General features: G+C 32.5%; 1 protein-coding gene across 1 annotated transcript in view; it reads right to left on the reverse strand.

Moving 5' to 3' along the window:
• Positions 1-313: 313 nt before the first annotated feature.
• Positions 314-12,216, reverse strand: part of LOC149266548 (putative anthocyanidin reductase) — a 21,854-nt gene continuing 9,951 nt past the window's right edge. Inside the window, exons 2-7 of the mRNA XM_089408592.1 lie at positions 4,066-4,197; positions 3,792-3,958; positions 2,895-3,098; positions 2,647-2,806; positions 581-794; positions 314-483 (exon numbers count right to left, since the gene is read on the reverse strand). Coding sequence (XP_089264718.1) covers positions 339-483; positions 581-794; positions 2,647-2,806; positions 2,895-3,098; positions 3,792-3,958; positions 4,066-4,197 — 1,022 coding nt within the window. The 3' untranslated portion in view covers positions 314-338. The remainder of the gene's footprint in view (positions 484-580; positions 795-2,646; positions 2,807-2,894; positions 3,099-3,791; positions 3,959-4,065; positions 4,198-12,216) is intronic.

The following is a 12,216-nucleotide window of genomic DNA, read 5'->3' on the forward strand; positions in this document are numbered from 1 at the left end:
GTGTGAAAATCCACCAGTTTTCAAAAGCAAATCTGGGCCTTGGACAAGGCTTGGATACCATTTTAGGTTTTCAGTTACACTAAAACCTCTAGGCTTAATAAACTTCCAAACTTCCAAACCATTATCATTATGTTTTGAGTGGTCCCAGCTTGAATCCCAAAATGACTATTAATCTAAATAATAGACTAAAGTGAGTGTGAAAATACAACCCAAATTCAATCATTTTTTATTTTTTTTAAACATAAACCTACAAACTAATTAAATCTCCCAACAATCTGATTCACATAGATACTTTTTCCATCTATCCACAATTCCTAAAGAAATAATGACCTACGTGTTTATTGCAATATGCCTATCGTTTTAGCAAATTCAATGTTTTCATTAAAAATTTCTGGTAAGCCATACTTGTAGGAGAAGCCCAAATCCAACAATCTTTTGGATGAAATAGGCACGTGGTTAAGAAAATCATCTTCCTTTGGATATCTGCAATTCACATGATCCATTAATGTCATTAGGAAGTGGCTTTACAAAGCAAAACGTAAAAAATAAAAATGAAAATATAAACGCATAAATTGCTTACTGGAGTGGTGGACAGAATTGTGAATAGCGTTTATTGCAAAAATCCCACAGCTCCGTGAGAGAGAGATCTTGAGCAGAGCATATATATCGACCTTTTGCAGATTGATGCTCCATCAAGAATATGTAGGCATCACATAAATCGTCTGTGTGGACTAATGCAATGGAGCCCATGAGCCACTGGAACTCCTTTAACCATTCGTAACATTCTTGACTCCCTGTTGCATTTGAAAGTCACTGTAAGACCATGAATGTTTGGTTGGCATGCAAAAGGAAATCACTCTCTGTAACCTTTTGAGTTTATGGTTTTTAATTAATAATATATATATATATATATATATAATTCCATAGCCTGTAATCATATTGATAAGTTTTTTCCGGCCAACTTTTCTTAAAATCTATGAAACAACACTCCATGATTTTCTTCGAATTCGAGGTTTCAGATTTGGTGACCATAATCATGGTGTGCAACCATGAGCGGAACCATGACTTCACCAAAATCGGAATCCAATCCATCGCCAAAAGTTAGGGTTTTACTTTCAGTTTTACCTAGATTTGGATGAAAACCATATAACAAGATCATATTAACGAATTGCGAGGGTTTCTTTTGCCTTCAAATTAGGTCATATTAAGGAATTGTGAGGCTTTTTTCTGCCTTCAAATTATTTAGGTTAGGTAGAATTTAGGTTGGTACAGTTCTTTAATACAAAAGAGGATGTGTACACTTGTAATATGGAATATTAAAAATATGTAAAACTAATTTAGTTTTTTTTTAACTCTGGAGATGCCAAAAGCATTATAGGTTGGGTCAGGGATCATTCCTCTTTCAATTTTTCTATCCTCCTTAATTGGATGGGAGTATTAGAAGATTGGTTAACTATTTTCAGAACATAATTTACACCCACATCTACATATAGCAGAATCAAGTGGCAGACCTCCTCTAGAGAAAGGCATTCACTCCGATCTAGGTAAGTTTTTTTTGCAGCTTAAGCACATAGTGAGCTCTTGAACTCCTGGTCCTACTCCTCTTTCTAGTGTTCATGCTCTATGGACACAACATAGTTTTTTTTCAGCTTAATCACATGGTGAGCTCTTGAACTCCCGTTCCTTCTCTTTGTAGTGTTCATGCTCTATGGACACAACATACTGGGCTTATTTCAACTGTGTTACTCCGGTTAGAATTTATGTAATCGCTAGTAGATTTTATGCTCACTAGCTTCATCTTTTTGTAATTTTTGAACTGTGTTTTATTGATGCAAAACTACATTCCTATAATTCCCTCAAACATATATGACTATAAAACAGAAGATCAAAGCAGGGACCAAAAAAAATGAAAGATTGAAGAATGTAAGAAAAGTTTTGAGAATGTACTTTCTTTTTTAATAATATAAATATATATATATATATATATATATATATATATATATTTTTTTTCTAAAAAAAACTTATTAAGTAATTCCCACCTCTCAATCTCTTTTCATAAAATTTGAACCAAACTTATTATAAATACAATTAAGCTATTTGATACAAACAGTTCTCAGTATGATTCAACTGTTTATAAAACTCCCACCTCTCTATCTCTTTTCATAAAATTTGAACCAAACTTATTATAAATACAATTAAGCTATTTGATGTAACAAGTTCTCTGTATGATTCAACTGTTGATGAAAACTCTGACATGCTTAAAGTTGGAACCTTAATTATTGTGTTCGTCTTGTGTATATGGATAGTTTTGATATAGCAGAAATTCTGCTTGAAGCATTGTAAAGCATCAAAGTTCCAGTTCTATTTCATGACAAATTTGTCATACCTTCAAAATCACATGGAAAATGAATCTAATCTAAGATCTGCATACTCAGAAATAAAAGGATGTCTCATGTTATTTAATTTGTTAATGTTAACAGGACTTGGCATATTAGTTTTTTTATTCAAACATATTTTTGAGAAAATTCAAAAGATTTTCATATCAGTAAAGGGTATTCTAAAAAACTTGTTTGATAGATTACTGTATTTTACTGGGTAAATAATCAATAACATTAATCTACCATAAATCTCAAAAATCCAAAATACCTGTGATCAATCCTAAAGTTTCTTCAATGCTGGCAGGAAGCGTAGGTGTAAGAGAAGGTCCGGCAACTAGGGCTGGCGCTATTGTCACCACTTCAATGCCATGATCCGATCCATACTGAAGAGCTGCTTGCTCTGATAATGTCTTCGCCACATAATACATCTGAACATCAAAAATCTCATTACTTCTATCTCCATTAATGATATAAATAAAACTGCTAATTCAATATTCATAACAAATCCGAATTTACCCAGAAAAGTGGCTTTTCACGCCTGATGAGATCGACAGGAGTCCAGCAGGATTCGTCAACGCAGTCCCTGAATTTTCCGTTGTCATTCAACGGAGAAGCTGCGTTTATGGAGGAAGTGTATATTACACGGCGAACAGATTTTGCCTTTGCACAAGCCTTCAAAATATCTAGAGTCCCTTTAACCTCTGCCTCCACAACAGCTGTCTGTGCCTGAAAAAGTCAAAATTTCATGGTATCTTGGATTACTTGCAGATTCCAGAATATTTCTCAAATAATATAGAAAAGAATAAGTTAAACAGTTAACTTCACTTTGGTTAGTCATCTTATATCTAATGAATCAGATACTCAAAAATATTTTGAGATATGGGATTGGTTAAACATAACACATTGAATGATTGTTGAATGTATGTAGATTGCAGATTTGGAAAATATGGTTAGTTAGCTTATATCTAATGAATCAGATACCCAAAAATATTTTGCAATATGGGATTGGGTTTAGTCATCTTATATCTAATGAATCGGATACCCAAAAATATTTTGCAATATGGGATTGGGTTAAACATAACATATTGAATGACTATGGAATGATAGTTGAATGTATGTAGATTGTAGATTTGGAAAATATTTTACAATTTGATGGTTCGTAGAGGGGTTAACAATTGACCTCTTTTCATTTTAGAGATATTAATCAATATTTCTCACTAAAAAAAATATTCACAAAATCTACCATCAACATCAACAAACCTAATCGGTTTGTCATCACATAAATATTTTCCTATAAACATAAAGATACTTTGAATTATTGTTCATCACATAGATATTTTCCGAATCTAGATCAACATAAAGATACTTTGAATGATTGGGAAACTGTGGATATGAGTGATTAGTATTATTTACCTCTCCGTCTATGGTGAAATCCATGGGAGTGGCTAAGTGAACAACGAAGTCACAGTCACTAAGGGCAGAATCGAAGGTACCCTCTTTAGGGATATCAGCTTTGAATAGCGTAAGCCGCTCTCTGGCTCCCGGGAGGGACATAACATGGCGAGTTTTGCTTTCGTTCTCTACAGAATCAGTCAAATAGACTTATGATTAAGCAAGCAAAGCCACTGGTCAGGTTAAGGTTATGTTGAGCGAGCAATCGATATAAAATATCACAACAATAGCAAACCTGGATCTCTGAAAGTGGCGTTGACATTGTATCCCTTCGCCAAAAGATTTTTGACGAGCCAGGAGGCGATGTAACCTCCTGCTCCCGTCACACACACCCTGCATTTTTTTCCTTGGTCACATCGTCTTCTTTCTTTAAACGACAATACTGATAGCAAGCGAAAGAAGTTGAAGTTTTGTGGGAGGTACCTATCTCAACAAGAGTGAAAGAAGTTGAAGTTTTGTAGGGAGGTAAACATCAATCCCTCAATCATGTGTCAATCAATCACAGCCATAGCAATCATATGTCAATCAATCATCAAGCGATTATCTTTTAATCATTCATCAAGCATCTCTAATCGTGAAGGAAGGTTGACTAGGAAAGCAAAGCAAGTGGGGGATTTTTTTTATAGGTGGATTGTTTTCATTACATTTAATATTTATTTGTGATTATTATTTATATGTTAGGTTTATTTTATTATGTATCGGGATATTATTTTGATTTCGGTCCAAAAAAAATGCAACTTCCCATAGTTTAATATTATGAATTGAATTTTATTATTTTTTATTAATATTTAAAATGATTTCTCTATGATATGATTGGTTCAGGTCTTGTTCTATAATGATTGTTTTGAGGTCAACTAAATGCATTATTCCTCTTCTATGAGCGATTATTTATGTGTCTTTCAACACTATGCAATTTAAATGGTTCCTACTCACTAAAATTTATGCAAATCTTTACACCTTAGAAAGTAATTAATTAACAAGTTCATATATTGTTAGTTAATAGATTTAAAATTTTATTAATCAAATTAAATAACTTTATTCATAAACAAATAAAAATAAGCACATTAATAATTAAGTGAAAATTGATCTTTAAAAATAAATAATAGATTGATCCATAGAGTATCAATCCCTAATAAATTCAAACAATAAATTTTTTATTTAATATATATTATATATATATATATATATATATAAATATATATAAATAAATATATATAATTATTAGACACATAATTTTTTTAATATAGATTCATTTAATTATTATACATTTATTTAAAAATAAAAACTACTTATTTATATTATTTGGTATTTATTGTTCATTACAAAAGTTAGTTTAAGCACATAAAAATGAAATGAATTTTAAGATATAAATTAAATTATAATAAGAAAATTATATAATTTTATTAATATTAATAAGAAATCAATAAAAAGTATTAATAATAAATTAAAATGGTTGTCAATTCAAACAACAAATAATTAAATAAAGAAATTTCATTATTTATATTTATATATTATTTAGGGAATATATTTAACATATCTTTTAAAGAAAGAACCACTACCCTTTAAAATATGTCTATTTATACTCTACACAGAAAATGTAAAACCTTCTCAACAAAAACATTATCACTACAATAAAACATTATTATTGTTGCTAGGTACAATGTAGAATTACAATTAACAAAATACCTTAATTTACCAATCACTAAATGATGGCGATCCCGAGACGATTGCGTGGCAAGACTTATGTGGCAGCTGGCTCGTCCTTGGTCCTTCCCGCGCTGGCACACACCAAGGTTTGGTGAGGGTTTATGGCACCTTCAATGTGAATCCAGCCTGAGGTTGGTCTTGTTTTGTGTGAGCACGACGTCTATGGTATGGCTCGACCTGGGCTCATTTGCGTTGTTGTTCGTTTGAGTTATGTGTCTATTCCTCTGTGGCTTGTTTGGTTCGGCTCCGGAAGAAGATGGGTCTCTGTTGCTCCCTATCCTCTTGGTTCTTCTCTCGTTCTGGTCCTCTATTGTTTGCTAGTTATAAGAATGTTTTTCGTTGGACCTGGTGGTTGTACACTACTTTGTTTTCCGTGGAGGTCTCAGGTTTGGTTTGTCATTCCGGTATGCCTTATTTCGACTGTCTGTGAACGATTCTTTTACATCTTGTAGATGATGTTTTCTAACTGGGTTTTGGTCACATTTCAAAGGCCCTCCACCTGTTACTCTCATCGATGGCTTGGCTACTTATTTGACAGGTAAAAACCCTGTTCCGATTCCACTGTTTCGCCCTCTTGTAGTTTTTATTAACGGCCTTGCTCCTAGTGAGCACGCTCTGGTATCATGGCACTTCGACCGTTGGTTGCACTCAGGTTGGGGTTTCAACTCGTGGCTCGATTGTGGAGTCCGGCCTCCCCTTCAGGTATTCATTGTGGGTCAAGTTCCTTGCTTTTTCTCTGGTGTTGTTGTGTGTTATATAGCTATGCTTCCTCTCTGACAATCTTCTTGTCACTGTGCAAGTATTCCTCTCCTCTTTACTATGCCTGCAAGGGGCTGGCTCTCAGGGATGAAACATTGTGGTCTCGTCCTTGAATATTTGGAGCCGATGTGCTTAAATCGAGTAGGGTCCTTCCTTGACTGCGCTCTGCGGTTGCATTTTCGTTTCGGGCTATAGTTGTTTAACCCTTGGGGTTTTAGTTTATTGGTCTGTCGATACTTGGTTGCCTCCTGTGCAATGAGCCCATCCTGTCGGTTTTGTTTTATGTTCTGGGAATGTGTTTCGGCCTTCTGTTGTTGGTTGTGTCTGTGTGTTGTTTCGTGTTGTGTTCGTCTATGTACTGCTTTGGTCTATCTAGGTTGTGGAAACCCTCCTCGGCCTATCTCGTTTGTATGAAGGACTGTTGGTTATTTTTTGAGGGCTCTGTGTCTTGAGGCCTGTGTGGAATCTGGAAGTTCTATCTTGTACTTCCATGGACCTGAATATATATATAATATATATATATATATATATATATATATATATATATATATTATATATATATATATATATTTGTAAAATTCATTCAAATCAAATAGTATGTATTTGGTAATGTACCTGGATGGTTTGGCTCTGTCGTATTTGATCTTTTCAGTCTCGGTGCACAATTTGAATGTTAATCACACAATTTGTTGTTTAATTGCCATGCACAGTAATTTATACTTGTTGCTTCTGAAACAGTGAATACATGTAAGCTTTCTTTAAATTCATAAAAAAAAAAGTTGTTCAGCATTATGCTTTCTTTCATTTTTTTCATCTAGATGGCAGCAACCCCACTTTGGTTTTGGGTTGCCTATTTATGCTTGTTGGCAGCCTCATACTGTTGAGGAACCACCTCAGTTACATTATAGTTATTTTCCAGTTTCATTCAGTTTCATCTAACATTTAACAAATCCTATTATAACTATTGTTCAGTTTAAAATAAAAACATTGTTAAGAGCCTTCTTTAAAAATAAAAAAAAAAAAAAAACTAAAAGTGAAATTAATCAAAACAACTTGTCTAGTTGTCGCCTCCCCTCGGATGCTCCTGCATCACAAAACCAAATTAACTATAATATAATTTGACTTTAACACTAACTTGATTTGAGTATTTTTACTTTAATTTAGCTATATTTAAACTAAGTACTAGCAACTATGTAAAAAATAATTTGAGAGAACTAACATTTCAAGCAATAGTACTTGGGTTGAGATGGGCTCTCCAACCTAGGATGGGGAATATGTTGTAGTGTCCATAAATGAGTGTAAACATTTAAATTATTGGCTAGGTATGAAGGAGATATTGTAGTGGTTGTAAATTGGTGTAAATATTTAAATGTTATAGTATCATTAAAATGAAAAAAATAAAATAAAATAATAATAATAAAACATTATACCAAATCAATTGAAAATAATAATAAAAATTAACAAATAATAAAAATAATAAATCTATTTAATTCAATTTGTGATTTTATTTTTATTTATAAAATTACAAACAAAGTTTCCCCAAAATAATAATAATATACATATTACATTAAAATAAATTTAAACAATAATAATTAGTATTTCAAAACATATAATTAAACAGCCTACAAAAAATTATATATATATATATATATATATATATATATATATATATAAACAAATTCAACAACCATTATATTTCAAATATATATATATATATATATATAACATTAACAAGTTAAATTTAAAAAGTTATAAAACATGTATCTATATGTATTATTAAGATTTTAATAAAATTAAAAAGAAGAATGTTTCTAAATGTTAAAATTTTATAAATATAAATAATATTATTAAGTACCAATATAGATCGATCTTAATTCTGGATCTACCGAGGGTTGAGAGGAATCAAATCTCTCTGAAACTTTTTTTCAAGTTTTGTATTCAAAATGAAGATTGCCTATTGAGATATTTGATCCCTTTGGGTACTTGGAAGATTTAGAATTAATATGTATCTATGCTAGAATAATAATATATAAGGAAAGCATGGTTGGGAGCATACTTTGTTTTCCCATTCACTTAACTTCAATTCGAAGGGACATTCCACATTTTTTCAACCTTTAGCCTCTTACAACTCACAATCCCACATTATTCTAATCCTTGGCACTTTTCAATAGAAACTAATAAACCTATTTATAAACTTCTTTCCATCCCAATACAATTGAAATAATACCATAAACCACAAAACTATATACTTAAAACCACTAATGATAAATTATCATTCCCCCATCAAAATTTACCTTAACCCTTGATGAGGAGTTTCTAAAAATATAAACGCCTAAAAATCTAGGTGATTCCATGTGTTAAGCTATTAATTAAATGTGTTTGTAATTTGATATGTTTATATACAAGCAATTTTCAATTTAACTTTTACCTTTTTTTTGTCAACCTTTAAATACTTGTTATACCATCGATGCCCATTGTTGTGCACTACAATGCACTATTTAACTGGGGAAATTATCATTTGAATATTTATACGATGAAAATAAAAAAATCACGTCCATTAGTTTAATGTTTAATTTTGCTCCATTGTGATTGTTAAATTTTTTGCAATAAATTTCACTTTGTTAAATTTTAAAAAGAAATATATAATATTTTACTTTGAGGTTATTGTTTTTGCAAAAAATTTGTGTTCTACCACTTAAATTATCTCAAAATTATGTCAAATTGTTGATTTCAAAGTTGTTGCTTTGAAACCTATGACATGCTTGAAACCTATGACATGCATTCATTTCATGTATGTTATTAGTAAAATGTTAGAGTATATAATTTTTATTGTCTTATATGAGTGTGATTATAAATTATTGAGATAATTTATTATAATTAGCTAGAATTTGTTTTTTAAATAGAGAGTATGTTGTTATTATTTAGGAGGTTTTTGAAGTTTAGTAGGTTTGAGAGATTATTTTCAACTAGTTAATTTCCTAGTTTGGTGTGATGTTGAGATATTTTCTGAAGGATTATGTGTTTAAGATAGTTCTTTTATATTGAAATAAAGCTCATTATATTTATATGTGTAACATTGTTTGATTAATGTAGAGCTATAGAGAGATTGTATTGTGTGAGTAATAATTCTACACTCTTTTCTTAACATGGTATCATAGTTAGTTTGGGTTTAACTCCCATATGGGATGGCCTAGGATCATGGCTAAAGTGTAAAGGCACCCACATATAAGACTGCAAAAAATAATAACCTTCTACCAAGATATCAAACCAATGAAGAATGAAGAGACAAACCAATGAAGAATGAAGAGAAATCACTTCATTGATTGAGGAAAATAATGTGCATCAACCTAATTTATAGGAGCAATAGAAGATTTTAGCAATAACTAGAAGATAAGACTTACGACGCAACAAATAAGGATGTTATGCAAGCTTACGAGTTCCAAGGCTCTTTTATTGGAACTCTAACAGCCTCCCATAAGAAAAACATAAGGAGGAGATAAAAACAAAGAATGAGTATCAACAATGAGGCCTACTTAGGTACCCATTTATAACCTCTCATAAGCAAAGAAAGAGAGAAAAACCCATAGAAATAAAAATCCCCTACTAAAAGAGCGTACAAAGAACAAAAGAAAGAAAAAAATGAAGAGATGCAGAAAGGACTCAAGATGACCCCCCAAGTACAACTTCCTTCACTCCAAGAAAATATCATAATTGAAGAAACCTTGGTGATGCCGAGGACTTTTGGAAAATATTTGTTGCTTGTTTATTAGTAGGTGGATACTCTAAGATAAAAACACCATATTGAATAAGTTGGCGAATGAAGTGTATATGGATCTCAATGTGTTTGGTATGTTGATGCTCCACATTATTTCTATAAATATGTATTACACTATTATTATCACACCATATAAGAGTAGGTTGATCCCATTGAATGATAAATTCAAGCAATAATTGTTGCAACCAAAGAACTGCTTGACTTGTGAGAATTGCAACTCGATACTCAACTTTTGTCATAGATAACGCAATCGTTGATTATTTATTGCAGGACCAAACAATAGGAATAGAACAAAGACAAAAAGAAAATGCATAGGTCGAATTTCAACCATTCACTAATTTAGCCCGGTCAGAATCTATGAAACCCACAAGCTCAAGAGAACCAACAGTAAATATATGCCAAAATTGGAAGTGCCTTAAATATATATTAGAATATGCTTTGCTACTTTCTAGTGATTCTAATCAAAATCCTAAGAGAATATAAAAACTCGCTTGACTACATAAACAATGTTAGGTTAGGTGTGTGTCAAATATAGTTGACTGGCACCTAGTTGGAAATACAATGTAGGATCCACTTGTGGTGAGGTGCAACTAGTGGTAAGAGTAACACCAGACTAAAAAGGAGTAGGTGTAGGCTTACAATTAGCCATGCCAAAATGCTAAAGTAACTCAAGGGCATATTTTTGCTAAAATATTTTGATCCCTTATAAATATTAGTGAACTTGCAAGCCAATAAAGTAATGTAGCATACCAAGACTTGTCATTGCAAACTGTCCCATCAATGTTTCTTTAACATTTGGAATCATAGATGAAGAACTTCTTGTGATCAAATCATTCAAATACATAACTAGAATCAATAAATCATATCCTTATCTCTGAGTGTGAACTTTAGCATTAAAATGACAATGGTTGAACCCAAAAGCAATAAAAAAGCTTTCCAACTTATCGTACCAAGCTCTAGGAGCTTGTTTGAGACCATACAAAGAAAGTTGAAACCTACAAACAAGAGAAGGATCATGTACAAAACTAGGAAACTGCTCCACGTAAATATCCTAATGTAGATATCCATTCAAAAAGGCACATTTTACATCCATCTGGTAAATTGAACGACCTTGGGAGGAAGTGAGAAAATACAAGATGTATATAATCCATCTTGCCAATAGGGGAAAAAGTCTTGGAATAGTCAATTCCTTCAACCTTGAAAATCCCTGATCCAGGTGGATATTGGTGGCCACCCACCTATTCCACTTGGACCCCCACCATTGTTTCTTTTAGTTTTTTAGTTTCCTTAATTGTAGCACAGTTTACTATTTTTGGCAGTTTTTCAGGTCTTGAACTTCTGGAGTCATTTTGAGTCCTGTTGACGGGTTGAAATGTACCGCCAACAACTAGGGGGTCTCCCGGGTATGAAGTCCCAATTAGACCTCACGCCGTTTGGAATAGGAGCCCCATCCAGTATGTGGGCCTAGCTGTCACCATGAATGTTTCTGCACTTGGTTATCAAATGAGAAGGTGTCAGAATGGGGACAAGAATGAAATGCTCAGGCAGTGAAAAAAAATCAACCCAAGATTAACAAATTACATAAATAGGTACAAACAAGTGTCAGCAACGATAAGAAGAGGTATGCCATGAAAGGTATTAGTGAGCTAAGCCCAATCATACATACAATAAACATGAACATGCCAGAAGTTAATTGCAAAGTAGTTCACAATAGATCACTGACATGGAAAGGAACAAGTAAACACAGATTCGAAAGAAAAACATACATGCAACCACTATGTATCAGTCCATAACATATTGTGTATATGAAAGCACACATACAAATATAATGAAGTATCAGACAACCAATACAACCACCATGAGTAAGCATGGGAATCAGTGTCAAATAGAGAGAACATCTTATTAATGTTGTTGCAACTTCAAGTACATATCTTGCAATTGGTCAAAACCCAATAGTGGAACATGGGCTGCTCATATCATTGCCCAATGCCAAAACCCTAGCCCCACTGCAAATCCACTCTACTAGCTGCCAAGAGATGAGTGGCTCTAGCTCTCAAGCATAAATCAACTATCTAATCCTAGCCTCAACTCAAGTGCTAAAGTCTCCCCTCAAATCAATGAAGTCTTAGGAACATTTGTAGAGAT

Source organism: Pinus tabuliformis, chromosome 6, assembly GCF_031772625.1.
Source record: "Pinus tabuliformis cultivar Carrire ecotype Pingquan chromosome 6, CPIR1, whole genome shotgun sequence".
NCBI lineage: Eukaryota > Viridiplantae > Streptophyta > Pinopsida > Pinales > Pinaceae > Pinus > Pinus tabuliformis.